Below are 22,058 nucleotides of genomic sequence, written 5' to 3'. Positions count from 1 at the left end.
AGCTCACCATGGTCCTTCGGACCAGGTAAGCTAAAAACAAAAACAAAAAAGAACATGGACCCTCTACCAGGGCAACCGTAATTACGCCTCCCGTTCATAAAAACCTGGCCTAGGACTATTGAAATGTTTTTAAAAGTAACGCCTTATACCCTAGAATTGGGAATTTCTCGTTATTGGTCTACTGCTGTTAAGATCCATCCAATCATTTTAATATACCATAGACAATTAATGGAGAGAATTCGGCATAAAAAAAGTCAAACCCTGACACTTTAACTATAAAATATACATGCTCCAAGTCGGGAACCGTAACATTAGTGCATTTCACAATTATTTTACGTTTTTTAGCAAAAAAAAGGTCCAAAAAATGTTTTGCCTCGCTCCGCTCCGCTCGGCAAAAAAAGGTTGTATACTACGCCCCCTCTTTCAAATATCCTAAAAACGCCCCTGGATGCTACCTGTGGAAACACTTTGTTACCATGACATTATAGATGGACCATCTCTAGGTAATACTGTAGAAGTTATGGTTACCCTGATGTCATAGCAGGTCAGCAGTTGGTTCTGTGTATGGACAGTCTGTTGCTACACTGACATTATAAGTGGGCCATTAGTAGGTATTCCTTGATAAGCCTGGGAAGAGGCAAACCCTCCACTTTTTGTATGATGTGGAGATCTGATGAGGACTTGAGAAGAGATTTCCTGATTCGTAGACAGCTCAGAGTCCTCAGTGTTCTTGGTGTATCGGACAAAAACTTCATCAGGTAGAAGAGGTCAGGGTTCAGTATTAAGTTGACCATTTTTTCCTCTTTACATTTTTTCACCAGAGACTTGGTTACCTCAGCCCCTGCTTCCAGAAGAAGCTCTGGTATTTGTCGGTCCTGAAAATTACCAGTAATGGTGATTAACAAACATAACACATATCACAAAATCTTACCACTTCCCACTCAATTATGTATCACATGCTGTAAAACAGGAGCCCGGCATCCACTGAGAGTTGCATACAGAATTTAATTGCTTCTCTATCACGGCCAACCTGACACAGATCTCAGTGTGAAACAGCAACAGCTACGTAAAACCTTTCATACTGACAAATTATAAAGAACATCTATAGAAAAGAAATGTACCTGATGATAATTTTTTTATTAAACCAAAATCATTCCAGCCATGTATATATTACTACATACAAGGTTCAAACAAGATTTCATTTTGAGTTACGATGGTATATTTTACAAAAATCATGTTTAGAAATTTGAATTTGAAATAATTACTCAACTATTACACACATGAAGACTTTGTCAAAATTATTAATAAGAATAATGCAACAAGAATATAATAAAATACTTTTAAATTTCTTTTTCTAACATACCTCACAATATTGTAGAGACATGGAAAGTGGTGTATGTTCATTGTAAGCAATATGATTTGGGTCAGCACCATTTAATAGTAACATCCGAGTGGTGGGGACACATCCAGTACGACACGATAGATTCAATGCTGTCCATCCTCGAAGTTGAACAGCATCAATCCGAGCACCCCTCCTGATCAACAGCGACATGATTTTGTGATTACCATGCATGGCAGCTATATGTAAAGGGCGGAGAAGGGCGGTGTCCATCACATTGACATCACAGTCTTTGGCCAAGAGAATTGCCTTCACCATATCATAGTTATTCAAGTCCACAGCATGCCATAGACATGTACATCCGCGGTCGTCATAGTTATTCACATTGTATCCACCCTGAACCAATAATTTGATCATCTCCACCTGGTTTTTGACAATACAGGTGTACAAACAGGTAAGCTTTAAACAATCCTTCTTTTTGTATTCCCTCAAAGTGTAAGCGTAATTGTTAACATCCACTATGTATTTCAGGTTGGCATTTGCTTTTTTACTGATCAGTTCCTCGATAATATCTTTCTGTTGTTCCTGGACCCCTATCTCTAAAAGGGTTTTACCGAGGCGGTCGGGGCGATCAGTACTGCGGAAGGCGTGGTTCACATCTAGCCCCTTGTCTAGATACTCCTTTAGGGCCTGATGCTTCCCTGTCACAAGGACATCATACAGGTCGTCTTCAAAATAGTCCATAGTTCTGACCAACAGACAATTCTCCATCGAACTGGCATTTAGCAAGTCAGTCAGGACTTTTTGTAATGTGTTGGAGATACGTGTATGATTTTATTACCGGAGGGTCTCTATGATTTACATGAGATAATCATCATCACATAGACGATATGAATGTTGGTGGTTCTTTTTGCTTCTTGAAAATATTGAACGGTTGTGTTAATTCCTTATGACAAGGTAATATGTCAAGTTATTATAATTTGTCAAGTTGATATCGGGAATAAGTTTTGTTTTCCTGATAAAGCGCTTACACAGCTCCTTGATACCCTCACTAAGTTAATTCTGGGCTTGTACATAATTAATGGGATATCCAGACTTCTGTTGCTTTACTGCCCCATTGCCTCCACTTTCTCTTGAGAAAGTCAGCGCGGCGTGTTACCTTAATTACCGCTACATCTGTCACGCGATAGCTGTTAGCAAGGTCTAGCACGCCAGCACTTAACCAGGGTAAACGCTCTTTTCAAGTTCTTTCGAGCGATGACAACCCGGACACTTCATTTTTTTGCACTTTATAATGGTTTTCTTATTTCAAAAAAACAGTAGTTTGAACTTGGAATGTTTCATGTTGTCAACATTTCCTGTTCAAAGCCAGTAAATTGTACCGAAGCGTCATGTAACCAAGCTAGATTGGTCGACTTCCGGCAGGTGCCCAATTAGTACATAGTTAATGTACAGCCTTGAGAGTTTCCGAAAAAGATTGTTTCGTTGAATTTCGGGTATTATCATGTATTTCAAACGCGTATGAAACTTCGGCAACTTGGTTTCAAAATAGGGCGTCATCATTCTTGGCTAATCAGAATACTTTACGCTGTCAGCTTTTATCAATCAAACCATAGGTAAAGATTTGATTTCAAATATATTTGCCAATATTTGTTCTTCTGAAAGATTGTCATAATGCGACATTTTATTCATCTTCGGTACGGACAAAGCGCGGGAAAGTTGTTGCGAAGACGCTTGTAACTTCATAAATCTCCATATAGTACGAATCGGCAGTTTCTTTGTCATCGTTTTGATCTGGCGTGTTCCTCAGCTTATCTGAAGATCGCATCGATTTTGTTGCAATCGTACTTGCGAAAAGCGAGTTTTACCGCTGAATATATTCCAGTGTGTATTAAGAAAATGCCTGCAAAAGTTAAACGCAAGGTAGGCAAATACTGTCGAAAGTGCATTGTAGGCCTAATTTGTGGATGCAAGATCTATATTTCACAAATGTAATCTGCAAATTTTCATCTCATTTATCATTTTACTAATTGTTAATATATTATGTAAAAACGAAATCATATAAAACCTATTTATTTGTAAAAACAACCTTAGTTATTTCCCTTGTATCAAGAGGCAATACATTTTATAAAACAGCTAACTAGCCCGAGTTTCCTCTGGCCCTAACACCAGACAGTTAGACACATAAATGTCTGCTAACGTGAATTGTAATGATATATACACTATTTTCGTAATTTTTCAGTCAAAAAAGGATTCAACAGCTGACGAGGTGAGTCATATTAGTTAACAGACTTACCAGACCGCATTAAAGCCATTTTGGTCTCTAGAGTATAACATATAGATAGATAGATCGATAGACCTGTATTGTTGATATTGTAACAGGAGATGGCAAAATGCACAGAACTAAAGACCAGGGTTCAAAGACGTGGCCCCCCAAAACTTTAGATGGACTCTCTACAAATTGAGCTACCTGGATTTTAAGTTTTGTGGGGACAGCCGGAGAGCGTCCTTGAGCCAAGGGTCTCCATTTGTACAAACAGAGGATACAGCCTCTCTAGGGGTAAAAGGGATTGGGCCCATTAGGGACCCCATTGGAATTATTTAAGCCACAATGTGGCTTTGTTGGTCATCCCAGGTAAAGGCCTAAATGAATCTAATCCAATCCGGTTTTAACACCTGACTGATTACTAGTTTTATGGCATAAAACAACTTATAAATAACATCTGTGATATATATATTTATGTCCAATCTACAAAATGTGATATTTGTGTATTATTTGCCTTTTACCTGAATAAATATTATTATTATTATCAGGTATAAACCTTTAAAATCCTTTCCCTGCAGTATGACAGGAGGGATTAAACCAACTTTTGTGAAAAGCATCTCTTGGAAAAGGGGACTGAAATTTCTATAAACCATTAATGTGCACTAGTATTTGAAAACCAGTTGAGAATATTTTTCCATTTGATAATTAAGTATCCAGACAAGTGATACAGGCCCTCTGGGCCTCTTGTTGCAAATATGATTGCCAGATTTATTGATATTCGCATCTGTATGCCTGTTATAACAAAATGACTAAACTGATTTTGTATTTTTAGACGTAATTTATTTTTCAACAATAACCATTAAAGTCAACAAATATAATAGGTGGTACCTAAATTCTTTAAAACACCTACATTGTATAGATATAGACAAAAACATGACGGACCCTGAGTACTGAGTAGATATACACACAAACATAACAGACTCTGAGTAGATATAGACACAAACATAACAGACCCTGAGTAGATATAGACACAAACATAACAGACCCTGAGTAGATATAGACACAAACATAACAGACCCTGAGTAGATATAGACACAAACATAACAGACCCTGAGTAGATATAGACACAAACATAACAGACCCTGAGTAGATATAGACACAAACATAACAGACCCTGAGTAGATATAGACACAAACATAACAGACCCTGAGTAGATATAGACACAAACATAACAGACCCTGAGTAGATATAGACACAAACATAACAGACCCTGAGTAGATATAGACACAAACATAACAGACCCTGAGTAGATATAGACACAAACATAACAGACCCTGAGTAGATATAGACACAAACATAACAGACCCTGAGTAGATATAGACACAAACATAACAGACCCTGAGTAGATATAGACACAAACATAACAGACCCTGAGTAGATATAGACACAAACATAACAGACCCTGAGTAGATATAGACACAAACATAACAGACCCTGAGTAGATATAGACACAAACATAACAGACCCTGAGTAGATATAGACACAAACATAACAGACCCTGAGTAGATATAGACACAAACATAACAGACCCTGAGTAGATATAGACACAAACATAACAGACCCTGAGTAGATATAGACACAAACATAACAGACCCTGAGTAGATATAGACACAAACATAACAGACCCTGAGTAGATATAGACACAAACATAACAGACCCTGAGTAGATATAGACACAAACATAACAGACCCTGAGTAGATATAGACACAAACATAACGGACCCTGAGTAGATATAGACACAAACATAACAGACCCTGAGTAGATATAGACACAAACATAACAGACCCTGAGTAGATATAGACACAAACATAACAGACCCTGAGTAGATATAGACACAAACATAACAGACCCTGAGTAGATATAGACACAAACATAACAGACCCTGAGTAGATATAGACACAAACATAACAGACCCTGAGTAGATATAGACACAAACATAACAGACCCTGAGTAGATATAGACACAAACATAACAGACCCTGAGTAGATATAGACACAAACATAACAGACCCTGAGTAGATATAGACACAAACATAACAGACCCTGAGTAGATATAGACACAAACATAACAGACCCTGAGTAGATATAGACACAAACATAACAGACCCTGAGTAGATATAGACACAAACATAACAGACCCTGAGTAGATATAGACACAAACATAACAGACCCTGAGTAGATATAGACACAAACATAACAGACCCTGAGTAGATATAGACACAAACATAACAGACCCTGAGTAGATATAGACACAAACATAACAGACCCTGAGTAGATATAGACACAAACATAACAGACCCTGAGTAGATATAGACACAAACATAACAGACCCTGAGTAGATATAGACACAAACATAACAGACCCTGAGTAGATATAGACACAAACATAACAGACCCTGAGTAGATATAGACACAAACATAACAGACCCTGAGTAGATATAGACACAAACATAACAGACCCTGAGTAGATATAGACACAAACATAACAGACCCTGAGTAGATATAGACACAAACATAACAGACCCTGAGTAGATATAGACACAAACATAACAGACCCTGAGTAGATATAGACACAAACATAACAGACCCTGAGTAGATATAGACACAAACATAACAGACCCTGAGTAGATATAGACACAAACATAACAGACCCTGAGTAGATATAGACACAAACATAACAGACCCTGAGTAGATATAGACACAAACATAACAGACCCTGAGTAGATATAGACACAAACATAACAGACCCTGAGTAGATATAGACACAAACATAACAGACCCTGAGTAGATATAGACACAAACATAACAGACCCTGAGTAGATATAGACACAAACATAACAGACCCTGAGTAGATATAGACACAAACATAACAGACCCTGAGTAGATATAGACACAAACATAACAGACCCTGAGTAGATATAGACACAAACATAACAGACCCTGAGTAGATATAGACACAAACATAACAGACCCTGAGTAGATATAGACACAAACATAACAGACCCTGAGTAGATATAGACACAAACATAACAGACCCTGAGTAGATATAGACACAAACATAACAGACCCTGAGTAGATATAGACACAAACATAACAGACCCTGAGTAGATATAGACACAAACATAACAGACCCTGAGTAGATATAGACACAAACATAACAGACCCTGAGTAGATATAGACACAAACATAACAGACCCTGAGTAGATATAGACACAAACATAACAGACCCTGAGTAGATATAGACACAAACATAACAGACCCTGAGTAGATATAGACACAAACATAACAGACCCTGAGTAGATATAGACACAAACATAACAGACCCTGAGTAGATATAGACACAAACATAACAGACCCTGAGTAGATATAGACACAAACATAACAGACCCTGAGTAGATATAGACACAAACATAACAGACCCTGAGTAGATATAGACACAAACATAACAGACCCTGAGTAGATATAGACACAAACATAACAGACCCTGAGTAGATATAGACACAAACATAACAGACCCTGAGTAGATATAGACACAAACATAACAGACCCTGAGTAGATATAGACACAAACATAACAGACCCTGAGTAGATATAGACACAAACATAACAGACCCTGAGTAGATATAGACACAAACATAACAGACCCTGAGTAGATATAGACACAAACATAACAGACCCTGAGTAGATATAGACACAAACATAACAGACCCTGAGTAGATATAGACACAAACATAACAGACCCTGAGTAGATATAGACACAAACATAACAGACCCTGAGTAGATATAGACACAAACATAACAGACCCTGAGTAGATATAGACACAAACATAACAGACCCTGAGTAGATATAGACACAAACATAACAGACCCTGAGTAGATATAGACACAAACATAACAGACCCTGAGTAGATATAGACACAAACATAACAGACCCTGAGTAGATATAGACACAAACATAACGGACCCTGAGTAGATATAGACACAAACATAACAGACCCTGAGTAGATATAGACACAAACATAACAGACCCTGAGTAGATATAGACACAAACATAACAGACCCTGAGTAGATATAGACACAAACATAACAGACCCTGAGTAGATATAGACACAAACATAACAGACCCTGAGTAGATATAGACACAAACATAACAGACCCTGAGTAGATATAGACACAAACATAACAGACCCTGAGTAGATATAGACACAAACATAACAGACCCTGAGTAGATATAGACACAAACATAACAGACCCTGAGTAGATATAGACACAAACATAACAGACCCTGAGTAGATATAGACACAAACATAACAGACCCTGAGTAGATATAGACACAAACATAACAGACCCTGAGTAGATATAGACACAAACATAACAGACCCTGAGTAGATATAGACACAAACATAACAGACCCTGAGTAGATATAGACACAAACATAACAGACCCTGAGTAGATATAGACACAAACATAACAGACCCTGAGTAGATATAGACACAAACATAACAGACCCTGAGTAGATATAGACACAAACATAACAGACCCTGAGTAGATATAGACACAAACATAACAGACCCTGAGTAGATATAGACACAAACATAACAGACCCTGAGTAGATATAGACACAAACATAACGGACCCTGAGTAGATATAGACACAAACATAACAGACCCTGAGTAGATATAGACACAAACATAACAGACCCTGAGTAGATATAGACACAAACATAACAGACCCTGAGTAGATATAGACACAAACATAACAGACCCTGAGTAGATATAGACACAAACATAACAGACCCTGAGTAGATATAGACACAAACATAACAGACCCTGAGTAGATATAGACACAAACATAACAGACCCTGAGTAGATATAGACACAAACATAACAGACCCTGAGTAGATATAGACACAAACATAACAGACCCTGAGTAGATATAGACACAAACATAACAGACCCTGAGTAGATATAGACACAAACATAACAGACCCTGAGTAGATATAGACACAAACATAACAGACCCTGAGTAGATATAGACACAAACATAACAGACCCTGAGTAGATATAGACACAAACATAACAGACCCTGAGTAGATATAGACACAAACATAACAGACCCTGAGTAGATATAGACACAAACATAACAGACCCTGAGTAGATATAGACACAAACATAACAGACCCTGAGTAGATATAGACACAAACATAACAGACCCTGAGTAGATATAGACACAAACATAACAGACCCTGAGTAGATATAGACACAAACATAACAGACCCTGAGTAGATATAGACACAAACATAACAGACCCTGAGTAGATATAGACACAAACATAACAGACCCTGAGTAGATATAGACACAAACATAACAGACCCTGAGTAGATATAGACACAAACATAACAGACCCTGAGTAGATATAGACACAAACATAACAGACCCTGAGTAGATATAGACACAAACATAACAGACCCTGAGTAGATATAGACACAAACATAACAGACCCTGAGTAGATATAGACACAAACATAACAGACCCTGAGTAGATATAGACACAAACATAACAGACCCTGAGTAGACACAAACATAACGGACCCTGAGAAGATATAGACACAAACTTAACAGACCCTGAGTAGATATAGACACAAACATAACAGACCCTGAGTAGATATAGACACAAACATAACAGACCCTGAGTAGACACAAACATAACAGACCCGGAGTAGATATAGACACAAACATAATGCAGACCCTGAGTAAATATGGACACAAACATAACGGATCCTGAGTAGATATAGACACAAAAATTATATTCTGCATTGTTGGGTTATATTAAAATGATATGAGGATTTTTATTTAGAGTTTTGTAGTGTATAGTCATATTTGAAATACAGACCTTATACTTACTTAATTCAATATTTTTTAAGATTTTGACTGACAATGCTTAGTTGACTGTACAGTTCAAAACAGTATTACACACAAAAGTTAATTCATCATAACTGTGATTTTTTTAGGTCACCTGAGCTTTAGCTCAAGTGACCTATTGCTATCTGTCTTCGTCCGTCGTCGTCCATCGTCCGTTAACATTTTACATTTTCAACACGTCTGCGTGCTTGGTTAAAGGTAAATGAATGAGAAATAATAAATTCATAATAGAGGTAAGATTTGATCAGAAATCCATTATGGCCGCCACGGCCGCCATTTTGAAAAACTATTTCAAACTTAGAGTCAAGTTCTGCGGGGCCGATTGAACTGAAACTTTGTAGGAATGATCGACTCATGGTCCTGACAAAGTGTTGTTATTTTTCGGGTCGATCAGAAATCCAATATGGCCACCACAGCCGCCATTTTGAAAAACTATTTCAAACTTAAAGTCAAGTTCTATTGGGCCGATTGAACTGAAACTTTGTAGGAATGATCGACTCATGGTCTTGACAAAGTGTTGTTATTTTTCAGGTCGATCAGAAATCCAATATGGCCGACACGGCCGCCATTTTGAAAAAAATATTTCAAACTTAAAAACAAGTTCCTAAAGGCCGTTTTAACTGAAACTCGGTCTAGGAATGATCAGCTCATGGTCCTGACAAACTTAAGTTAACGTTATACTTAACTATTTTGTACTCAAATTGGTACATATTTTAACAACAAAAATAAATACTGTAGGACTCAGGTGACCATTTAGGTCCATGGGCCTCTTGTTAAAATATTAAACTGAAATTTGGCATATAGGGGTATTATAGTCATCTAAACAACATATCTTCTGATGTCTCTTATTCTTGGCTAATTGGTTTCCATGCAATAGCTGCCCTACTAATGGGTCATTTTCAATGTTAAGTCTTTGTTGTGAAATTTTATGCACATACATGTTGACATGTCTCAAGGTTGCATCTCAAACATGCAAGTGAGGGACAGGAATTCCACCAATTGGCTTGTTCCAATGCAATATAGCTGTGGTTAATTAGTGCTAAAAGATTGATTTAAGCATGCATACAGCCCTGGATTTACATGTAAATGGTTCAGAATTGTTTGATTATACTGCAAGGTTTCACCTATTTATGAAGTTGTTCATATGCTGAATAATATGATTATGTTGATCAAAGCACATTTTATTTGCAGTATACACATATTTATTATGATATAAATTACTATGTTGTTGACAGGAACCAACAGCAAAGCAAGCCAAAGGTGATGAAGCAAGTACCTCAGTATGTATTACCTTCTACTTCTGGTTTTTGGTGTTTGAATCCTTAATCTTGGGGGTATGGCTAATAGAAGCTCTCCCTACTGAGAATGTCATCTGTAACAGAATCTGTCCCAAATACAGGGTCCATCTTCAGGTAGTTCAGTGGATTGTGGTTGAACATTTTCAAAATAAGAAGATGTACAATATTTTCCAATCCAGAATAAAGCAAATTTTGAAGAATTACTGGAGTTTCTTTGGGATCATTTTCATTTTACATTTCTTTGTCCTGTTGACATAAAAGAATCTTCATTGAGTCTAATTTAAGAATTGTTTCTTTATATTCAAACATGAAAATGAAGCAGACTTGCCAAAGAATTCTGAGCCCTGATTTGTATTTCCCCACGTTTCAGAATGGCGATACAAAAGCTAAACCCAAAAAGGAGGATAGTCTGGCGACCTTGCCTGAGGGCACAGACACCAGCTTCCCCACAGAGTTCAATCCTGATAAGGTCACAGCTGACGGACGGAAGGCCACATTGAAAATCACATCCTGGAATGTCAATGGACTGCGTGCTTGGTTAAAGGTAAATGAATGAGAAATAATAAATTCATAATAGAGGTAAGATTTGATTGTAACCTTCATAAACCGACACTATTTTACAGAGACAGTATGAAGTTACGTAATCTTCTTGGTTCATTGTCTATATTGTACCCTTTACCTGGAGTAGGATATAACAGAGAAGTAGCTCAAAATTAATGTAATATTTACAGGGAGATGGTCTGAATTACCTCAAGACCCACAATCCGGATATTCTCTGTGTCCAAGAGACCAAGTGTTCCCTAACTAAGTTACCTAAGGAAGTGGAGTATGAGGGTTACCATGCCTTCTGGTATTCAGCTGATACTGAAGGCTACGCTGGAACTGGCATGTACACCAAAACCAAACCCATCAGCCTCACAAATGGAATAGGTAAGTCTAGCTCTGTAATGTGGTTCAGTGTCGGACATGTCGTATAAATGTGAGAGTAACAGACCCCTGCTTTCCTGTGAAAGTAGGTGAACATAACATAGTCACAGATTTAGTACACCTGTAACTATGAAAGTGATCAGTAAATCCTCAACAGAACAGTTAAAGCCAATTCCTTAAAAGACATGTCTCAATATCTGTTAAATGTTTGATACAAAGCCAAAACAGGTTCTCGCAGTAAGATTAGTCACCATTGCCTACGAAGCTGTCAGCATATCTATGGATCTACACTGTGGTCTTTGTAAATATTTTCAGTGATATTTGTGTCACCTCATAAATGGAATAGGGATGTCACTGCCAAGTTTGAAAACATCTAGAGTGTCCTTCCCGTTGTACATTTCCAGGTATTGACAAGCATGACTCAGAGGGCCGCATCATTACTGCTGAGTTTGAAAAGTTCTTTCTTGTCACCTCATGTAAGTAAATCTCGCTATCTGTCTTGGTGCAGAATTTTTCCAATGCGCATGCGTTGATGCCTTACCATAGCAATGCAAATTGCGTTGCTATGCAGAAATAGCCAAAATATGAACATTGGCATGACAATGAACACTGGCATGACAATGAGCACTGGTATGACAATGAACATTGGTATGACAATGAACACTGGTATGACAATGAACACTGGTATGACTATGAACACTGGTATGACAATGAACACTGGTATGACAATGTACACTGGCATGACAATGAACACTGGTATGACAATGAACCCTGGCATGACAGTGACCACTGGTATGACAGTGACCACTGGTATGACAATGAACACTGGCATGACAATGAACCCTGGCATGACAATGAACACTGGCATGGCAATGAACACTGGTATGACAATGAACACTGGCATGGCAATGAACACTGGCATGACAATGAACACTTGCATGACAATGAACACTGGCATGACAATGAACACTGGTATAACAATGAACACTGGCATGACAATGAACACTGGTATGACAATGAACACTGGTATGACAATGAGTGTTTAGTTAATTTCCTTCAAAATGGTCAATTTTCAACCAAATGGCACACGGCAGGCGATATTCATGCATTTTATTATGAAAATGTGGGTTTATGTCTGTCTTTGAAGTGCCATATCTCCTTAACCAGTTGTCAAATGAATTTGAAATTTCATATTTGCGTACTTCATTAATTCCAGATTACGAATATAGCAACTAATTCTTAATCCCCAATGAGGCTGGGAACGACCCTTAACGCCCCGAGTCCTTTGGACTCATGCTTGGTACAATATTGTAGACTGAGTATATGGGCAAAATGTAAACATCTTATTTTGATCTCGGGTTAGACATGAACTATCATTCGGGAGTTGGATTGCTTCTTTAGTTTCAGAGTGACTGCCATTAACTATTTCCTTAAATCTACATAATGTAACAATATTTGTTTATTTTCCCAAAGATTTGTATACAATCTGTAGTGATTAACCATTATAGCATGCACACAATGTGCTCAGCCTTATTAGAAGGCAATGCAGATGTTCTTGCTATTGATTACACATCAAAGATAACAGTATAGAATAAAGTGCATTAAAATGTGTATAAAAGTTGTAGAGCATGAACAGGAAGACAAATGAACAGCAGGTAGATATATAAACATTGATGTGTTTTGATTTTTTTTTTAAATATTGAAAAAAAAAATCAATCAGCTTATAGAGGAAAGCTTTTAAAGTTTTAATGCTGCTATAAATCATTATGTGAACTTTAATGTGGTGCATTGCAGATGTTCCAAACTCAGGAAAAGGTCTGGTGAGGTTGAACTACAGAACCAAGGAGTGGGACATAGATTTCCGCGGGTACCTGAAGAAGTTAGATGCCAAGAAACCTGTAATTTTGTGTGGAGACCTTAATGTCGCACACACACCTGCAGGTAAGCCTCCATCATACTTGTCACGCCACAGTCCTAACTATATTATTTTTACAACCCAAACCCCACCTCCTCCCACAACAACCATTTTTAGCTCTCCTATTCGGAGAATAGGGGGGCTAATGTAGTCATCCCGGCGTCAGCTTCCCACTTTCTGAGGTTAAAGTTTTTGGGCAAGTTCAAGTTTTTTCCAGACAGTGTTGGATCATCACACTCAATACACAGTTGTCTATTATGATTTTAAGTCATTTATATCGAGTGAAAGGAATGTGCTGGACTATATTTTCATATTTAATGGCCAAGTGAGCTTATGGCATGGTGCGTCGTCCGTCCGGCGTCCGGCGTCCGGCATAAACTTTTTACTTTAAACAACTTCTTCTCAGTAACCAAAAGGCCTAGGGTGATGATATTTGGCCAGAAGCATGCTGGGATGAAGGGCTACTAAGTTTGTTCAAATAAATGACCTTGATTTATATTCAAGGTCACAGGGGTCAAATATGTTTAAAACCTTTAAACAACTTCTTCTGAATAACCGAGAGGCCTAGGGTGATGATATTTGGCCAGTAACATGCTTAGATGAAGGGCTACCAAGTTTGTTAAAATAAATGACCTTTATCAATTTTCAAGGTCACAGGGGTCAAATATATGAAAATATTTAAACAACTTCTGAATAACCAAGAGGCATAGGGTGAAGAAATTTAGCCATTAACACGCTGGGATGAAGGGTTACCAAGTTTGTTCAAATATGTTTAAAACCTTTAAACAACTTCTTCACCCATATTCAAGGTCACAGGGGTCAAATATGTTAAAAACTTTAAACAACTTCTTCTGAATAACCAAAATGCTCTGGGTGATGATATTTGGCCAGTAGCATGCTAGGGTAAAGGGCTATCAAGATTGTTCAAATGAATGACCTTCACCTATATTCAAGGTCACAAGGAGCAAATATATTCAAAATATTTCAACAACTTCTTCTGAATAACCAAAATGCACAGGGTGATGATATTTGGCCAGTAATCTGCTGAGATGAAGGGCTACAAAGTTTGTTCAAATGCATGACCTTCACCTATATTCAAGGTCACAAGGAGCAAATATATTCAAAATATTTCAACAACTTCTTCTGAATAACCAAAAAGCTCAGGATGTTGATATTTAGTCAGTAGCATATGCTCGGATCAAGGACTCCTATGTTTGTTAAAGTGAATGACTTTGACTTATATTCAAGGTCACAGGGGTCAAATTTGTTTAAAATCTTTAAACAACCTCTTATGAATAACCATGGGTCCCAGGATGTTTATACTTTGCAAGTTGCATCCTGAGATGAAAGGCTATACAATGTGTTCAACATAATGACTTTGTTCGACCTTCAAACACAGGGGTGAAATGTTTTAAAAAAAATTAAAAGGGTCTTTTGAATGAATTTTAATCATAAAAACTGATATTTTGCCTGTAGCTTTATTTTAGATCACTTTTAAGGTTACAAGTGTGAGTTTTATACCAGGTGAGCGATGCAGGCCCATTGGGCCTCTTGTTTCCTTTTGGTACAATGTTTGAATTAGGTCAAGGGGACGGGACACTGATGACATTATGGATATAATGTTATCTTCTGTTTTCCTTTTTCTTCAGATTTGAAGAATCCAAAGACAAACAAGAAGACGCCCGGGTTTACAGAGGCGGAGAGAGAGGAGTTCACAAAGTTACTGGGAGAGGGATATGTGGATTCCTTCAGAGAGCTCTATCCCAATGCACGAGACTGTTTCTCTTTCTGGACTTACATGATGAATGCCCGTGCCAAGAACGTGGGCTGGTGAGTCGCCACAGAATGGTTGCCTGGAGGAATGTCTTGTTTAACAGTTGTCTCCTAAAAGATTACGAAAATTTGTGAAAAGATTTATTATCCTTTCGCAACGAAAGTTCGCTGGGATATAGGATTCCGCAAGTACTTATGTTACACTCCTTGGTATCGCTCTAGCGACCTCATTCCTGAACTGAATTTCATGAAACTTGATACAAGTGTAAAGTATGACAATACATTGAACAAGTTCGCATTTTGGGTTTCTACGTTACAGGTCAAGGTCACTGCTACTATTTTTAGCCCACCATCATATTCAAATCGCCCTGCGTCCGGGTCCGTCATCTGTCCTTAAACAATTCTTGTTATCGGTATTTCTCAAGAAGTACCAGAGGGATTTTTCTCAAATTTTATATGTAGGTTCCCCTTGGTCCTAAGCTGTGCAGGGCAACTTTTGAGACTGATCGGATAAACAACATGGCCGTCAGGAAGCCATCTTAAATTTTGTTAGTGAAAGTTTGTTATCGCTATTTCTTGGGAAGTACCAGAGGCATCTGTCTCAAATTTTATGTGTAGGTTCCCCTTGGTCCTAAGCTGTGCAGGGCAACTTTTGAGACTGATCGGATAAACAACATGGCCGACAGGAAGCCATCTTAAATTTTGTTAGTGAAAGTTTGTTATCGCTATTTCTTGGGAAGTACCAGAGGCATCTTTCTCAAATTTTATATGTAGGTTTCCCTTGTTCCTTTGTTGTTGCAGCAGTGCCTAAAATGGACGGTCACCTGCTCGCCAATGGCGGTTAAAGTCTCGCTCGAGCGACCAAAAGTTGTCAAAAGTGAGGTATAGTCACTGGCCCAACAAAAATAGTTTGGGGGACTGTCGAAAAATTAATGAATAAAAGAAATTATAGTCCCTTCCACATTAACTGGGGGGCAGTACATTTTTCAGTTGTCATTACTTTGATTTGAATCGAACTGTCCGTGATTTAGAAAATGTGATAAAAAAAATCAGATTTTCTATATAAATACTGCCAGGTTGTCTTCTTTGAGGTGCAAGTTTTGTGTATTTCTTTTTGGGAAGACCTGAATGGAGTGGATCATGTCAGGTTTTAACTAGGGTTGAAGAATGAAAAATATAATGTTTTATTCTGTTTAACATATTACAAACATTGTCATGTTATATGTAATTTAAATGTGCTGAAGCATTGTGCTAAATACTGTGGAAATATTTCTTCCCAAAATTATTTGGGCCACCAATATGTCATTTGGGACAGTGCTTCAAATTTTTTACTTGGCCAAATTATTTTTTTGGGCAAGCCAATGCAGGTTCCCCACTATCCTTTATTGTTCATGTTTACTTTTGAAACTGATCAGTTAAACAAAATGGCCTTCCGACAGCCATCTAGGATTTTTGACATTGAAGGTTTGTTAGTACTATTTCTCAGGAATAACTTGAGGGATCTTCTCAAATTTGATATGTAGGTTCCCCTTGACCCCTCGTTGTGCATGTTATATTTTGGGACTGATCATAAAAACAAAATGACTAAAGGAAGAACTAAACAGATCTTTCTCATATTGCAATGATTGATTCTATTTCTTTCACATTAAGTACTGTACTAGTAAATATGTGAAATGACAAACTCACTTTGAAGGTTGGCTTTCATATACACATCAGTATTAAGTTTAGATAAAAAGTTACCTCAAGGTGCATTTACTGTTAACATGACTCGATCAAACAGATTAGAGGAAAGAAGAGAAAAGATCAAATTGACAAAGAACTAATGAAGATGGTACAATGATGGGCGCCAAGATCCCTCTGGGATCTCTTGTTAGAAAAACTTGTTCATCACTCTTGTGATTCATTCCTCAACGGAATTTCATAAAAGTGTTATGTATGACAATACCTTGAACAAGTTTCCATTTCGGGTTTGGTACGGCAATGCCTTGGACAAGATCATGTTTCTTGTTTCTATGTTTAAGGTCAAGGTCACTTACTAATTTTAGAAATACTTTGTCATTACTCTACCAACTTCATTCCTCAACGAAATTTCATGAAACTTCATATAAGTGTTTGGTATGACAATATCTTGAACAATTTCGCGTTTCAGGTTACTGCGTTAAAGGTCAAGGTCACTTTTACTACTTTTTATGCCCCTGCCATGAAATTGGGGGGCATATAGTGTTGCCCATGTCTGTCCCGTCCCGTCCCGATCCGATTCAATGTAAACACTTAGCAACTTCATTCTTTGACAGATTTTGGTCAAACTTTATACAAAGGTCAAGTACGAGTATACTTCAGACATATTTGTGTTTCAGGGATCCAAGGTCAAGGCCCAGGTCACTGTTGCTATATATAGAAAATCATCAACTGATTCAATTTAAACACTTATCAACTTCATTTTTTCACAGATTTTGGTCAAACTTTATATAAAGGTCAAATATGGGTATACCTCTGACATCCTTGTGTTTCAGGATGGTAATAACAACAGAAAAACACCATATGAATATTAAAATCAACTTATCAACTTTAAGTGTAGTACCTTGTGTGTCAAGCAATTAAAATAAATTATCACAGCGGTAACTGTGTAGACTTGAAGCCGAATGATATTTTCAATATTTAAAATTGACTTTTTGATCATTGACATGATTTAGGTGAGATACAAGAAAGCTGGCTTGAGCACAGAATCCATGCTTGAGCATGAGAACGGGGTCATGAATACGGGCCCTGATCTCTTTAGGCTTACAGTTTCACTTGATTGGTCACATACTTAATTCATCAATAATAAATGATATTTATACAACGGATTGATAACACATGTCAATTTCAGTAAACACGTACCTTTTTTTTAGATGAATTGTTCAAGTATCTTAAAATATTCGTCTGTGAATGGCTGTGTCAAAAAAAAATCACACCAAATGTGAAATCGGTATATAAACTAGAATAGGAACACGGTCTGATGGAATCTGGAATTGTAAAGTTCATATAGTTTTCACATTTACGTTGTGTACATTCTTTCGAGTAGTAGAAATAGTTGTTGTATTTATATTCGTGGTTACATATAGCAACATCGAAAACAACGAAAGTTTATGCACGACGAACATTTCATGTTATTTAGTAAATATTGGCTGATTGTTTGAGAATGTAAAAACCATTGAAGTCACAAACAATGCTATGGTATGGTAGGGTTGTTAAGTGACAAACAATGCTATGGAATGGTAGGGTTGTTAAGTGACAAACAATGTTATGGAATGGTAGGGTTGTTAAGTGATAAACAATGTTATGGTATGGTAGGGTTGTTAAGTGACAAACAATCCTATGGTATGGTAGGGTTGTTAAGTGACAAACAATGGTATGGTATGGTATGGTTGTTAAGTGACAAACAATGTTATGGTATGGTAGGGTTTTTAAGTGACAAACAATGCTATGGTATGGTAGGGTTGATTGTGATATGCAGTGGTAATAATGGAATATTGTTTGTTTTCTTTCAGGCGACTTGACTACTTTGTTCTCTCTGAACGCTTGAAAACAGATCTGTGTGACAGCATCATCCAGCAAAGCATCATGGGTAGTGACCACTGCCCAATTATGCTGTCTATGGCTCTAGATCTGTGATTCATCGAAGAGAAGAGCCCAGTGATACAACAGAGGGGAGATGTCTCTCAGAACAGAGCAGCTCTTTTCACCGTGTCAAAACCTTTTTTTATAATAAAGAAAATGGTTCATTACAAATCAGCCAGTGGAATGATGGGTTACAGATGTAATCAAACTAGCCAATGGAATGATTGGTTGCAGATGTTATCAATTCAACCAATGAAATGATTGGTTACAGATGGTCAGCCAATGAAAAGATTGGTTACAGATGGTCAGCCAATGAAATGATTGGTAACATAGTTGCGAATGAATCATTAAGTAGTGGTTACTAAACTGAGGTATTAATTACAAACACTGGAACAGGACCTTTCTCAGATGATGACAGTTTATCAGTTACATGGAGATATCAATGTCCTAATAAGGAAGTACTACCCTACAAAAATAACATCTCAACTCTTCTTAAACAATCTACTTCTGTACTACAGGGGATGTAGAGTCTGCTTGTAGCAGCCAGGAAGTAATGTAGTACAAACTGTAGTTAACTATTGCCAGCTCAATTGTTATCGTGTACTCTTCCTACCTTGATTTATGCTATTAATAAAATAGTGTATCAAAAAGTAAAATGTTTTACCTGTTACTTGCTATTAAAAGTGAAATGTTTTTTACTTGGTATCAGAAGTTCAGTGGGTTTTTCCCTCGTTAGTATCAGAAGACTTTTTTGCTGAGAGTCTGCTCCTGATTCCATATCATATCGACAGGTTACAGGGTCAGCGACAATACATGTTTGATATTTATTAAGTGAACATTTTTTTGTTTCGTAATGTCTGGATATATCTTAAATGTAGCATGCTATCTGTATTCCTACATATGTTGCTCTTTGGTTGTCACACCTGCAGGTTTTGTAATGGAAACCTGTGGGCTGTGTACATGGGGTGTATATTTTGTATGTTTGAGTATGGAAGTGATCATGTGATTCAGTCACCTATCATATTTAGTCGAATGTTATGATATCTCTACAGATTTACAGATATTGTGTAAAGCTTTAGACCAGGTGTTATCAGTGGGTTATCACGAGTGTAACATCAATCAATACTGTCAATTCATTCACAAATAAAACATGTCACAAGAAATGTCTTTTTGTCATGTGTTGTAATATAGAAATGTTTCGGAGATGGTTTCCATACTGACACATGTTTTGTCCTGTTGCTGTTATCGTAGATACATTATATATTATTTGTGATTTAATCACTGTTATTAGCTAACCGTCGGTCAACTTTTTCTTTTGAACAACTTCTTCTGGAGAACTGTAGGACCTAGGGTCATGATATTTGGCCAGTACGTGTAGGTACCTGGGATGGAGTGCTTTAAAGTTTCCTCATTTAAATGACCTTGACCTACTTTCAAGGTCACAGGGGTCAAATATGTTAAAAATTTCAAACAACAATATCCTAAGAACCATTTGAACTAGAGTCATTATACTTGGGTATGTTATGTAGACCAGCAGTGCAAATATTTTTTTCAATCACAGTTATGAGGCCAAAGGTCAACTTAAAGTGCTAGTTGGGGGTCAAATGTCAACTTTGGTTGAAAGCTTTAACAATCTTCTCAAGTTCCATTAGGCCCAGGGTCATGATATTTGGCCAGTAGGTTCCTGGGATGAAGTGCTATAAAGTTTCCTCATTAAAATGACCTTGACCTATTTTCAAGGTCACTGGGGTCAAATATGTTAAAAACTTCAAACAACAATATCCTAAGAACCGTTGGGGACTCTGTCATGATACTTGGGTATGTTATGTAGACCAGCAGTGCAAATCTTTTTTCTCAATCACAGTAATGAGGTCAAATGTCAACTTTAAGTGCAGGTCGGTAGTCAAAGGTCAATATGAGCTAAAAGCTTTAAAATAAAAATTTCAATTTTCAAACAACAATATCTTCGGAACCGTTTAAGAGATGTTTAAATGTCTTGTGTTCTAGTTACCAAATTTGGTCTTAAGTTACCTATATGTCAGTAGCATGTAACAAAAGAAACAGGAGAGCGATACAGGCCCTCTGGTCCTCTTGTTATATACCCTTTTAGAAAATATCAACAGAAAAAAAAATGTTTAGTTGCAAATTTTAATTTGTAAATAGAGAATGATGAATTCAAGCCTGACAGAACACCTTAAGTGATATATATAAACATTGTAGGGCTTAAACTTCAAAAAGTCCATTTTACAGTATGTACTAAAAGCTACCAAAGATCTGCAGTTGAACAGAAGACGAATTCCTTATAAGGTTCCTATTATTTGAGGGCCCGACCCCTCATGAGGCCCTGTATCAGATGTGGGAGCATGATATACTTATTACAGTCTCTGTCCCTCTGTGTACACTTTCATGTCTGGAGAATATCTCAGAATCCAGACATCTTCAATTGCTGAAATTAACATGATGTTACGCTGTTGAAAGAAGATGTGCAATAGAAGTTTAAAAAGCTACCAGGTTAATGTCAAGGTCACTATCGCTAAAATAGAATTGGTCGAAAATGTACTGTAATGCTGTTACTCGCCTACCAGTGTTACATTTTGATGGTAGATTGTATTTGGTGGATGTCCTGAATGAATAAGGCCATATAACTGGGATCCAAGATGGCCACCAGTCAAGGTCACTGACCCTAAAGATAGATAAGTAGTAACATATTGTCAGAACTATATTTAATGTTCTTTCTGATGTGTCAGTATTCACTTAGATTGTAAAGGGTTGTAAGTGGTACCTGAGGGACTTAGATTGTAAAGGGTCGAAGTGGTACCTGAAGGACTTAGATTGTAAAGGGTCGAAGTGGTACCTGAGGGACTTGGATTGTAAAGGGTTGAAGTGGTACCTGAGGGACTTAGATTGTAAAGGGTCGAAGTGGTACCTGAGGGACTTAGATTGTAAAGGGTTGAAGTGGTACC

At 37.3% G+C, this 22,058-nt stretch overlaps 2 protein-coding genes across 2 annotated transcripts; one reads left to right on the top strand and one right to left on the bottom strand.

Moving 5' to 3' along the window:
* Nucleotides 1–365: 365 nt before the first annotated feature.
* On the bottom strand, nucleotides 366–2,743 carry LOC110461640 (ankyrin repeat, PH and SEC7 domain containing protein secG-like). Its single transcript, XM_021515197.1, has 2 exons — nucleotides 1,364–2,743; nucleotides 366–875 (listed from the first exon to the last, which is right to left on the bottom strand). The coding sequence occupies exons 1-2, from the start codon at nucleotides 2,108–2,110 to the stop codon at nucleotides 591–593; spliced, it is 1,032 nt and encodes a 343-aa protein (XP_021370872.1). The 5' UTR covers nucleotides 2,111–2,743; the 3' UTR covers nucleotides 366–590.
* A 135-nt stretch (nucleotides 2,744–2,878) lies between these two features.
* LOC110461637 (DNA-(apurinic or apyrimidinic site) lyase-like) lies at nucleotides 2,879–20,258 on the top strand. Its single transcript, XM_021515194.1, has 9 exons — nucleotides 2,879–3,262; nucleotides 3,582–3,608; nucleotides 10,818–10,862; nucleotides 11,251–11,424; nucleotides 11,612–11,810; nucleotides 12,212–12,283; nucleotides 13,602–13,748; nucleotides 15,372–15,552; nucleotides 19,026–20,258. Exons 1-9 carry the CDS (start codon nucleotides 3,239–3,241, stop codon nucleotides 19,147–19,149), a joined length of 993 nt encoding a protein of 330 aa, XP_021370869.1. The 5' UTR covers nucleotides 2,879–3,238; the 3' UTR covers nucleotides 19,150–20,258.
* The last annotated feature ends 1,800 nt before the right edge of the window (nucleotides 20,259–22,058 follow it).

This window comes from Mizuhopecten yessoensis, unplaced genomic scaffold (genome assembly GCF_002113885.1).
Source record: "Mizuhopecten yessoensis strain PY_sf001 unplaced genomic scaffold, ASM211388v2 scaffold10643, whole genome shotgun sequence".
In the NCBI taxonomy this organism is placed as follows: domain Eukaryota; kingdom Metazoa; phylum Mollusca; class Bivalvia; order Pectinida; family Pectinidae; genus Mizuhopecten; species Mizuhopecten yessoensis.
This window is presented reverse-complemented; position numbering and strand designations above follow the sequence as displayed.

Bases quoted from the DNA above. Each gene is read 5' to 3' on its own strand.
- LOC110461640 (XM_021515197.1), bottom strand. From the start codon at position 2,110: ATGGAGAATTGTCTGTTGGTCAGAACTATGGACTATTTTGAAGACGAC. The intron at 876-1,363 runs GTATGTTAGAAA...GGTAATTTTCAG, and splicing joins TGTCTCTACAATATTGTGAG to GACCGACAAATACCAGAGCT.
- LOC110461637 (XM_021515194.1), top strand. From the start codon at position 3,239: ATGCCTGCAAAAGTTAAACGCAAG. The intron at 3,609-10,817 runs GTGAGTCATATT...TGTTGTTGACAG, and splicing joins AGGATTCAACAGCTGACGAG to GAACCAACAGCAAAGCAAGC. The intron at 10,863-11,250 runs GTATGTATTACC...CCCACGTTTCAG, and splicing joins GTGATGAAGCAAGTACCTCA to AATGGCGATACAAAAGCTAA.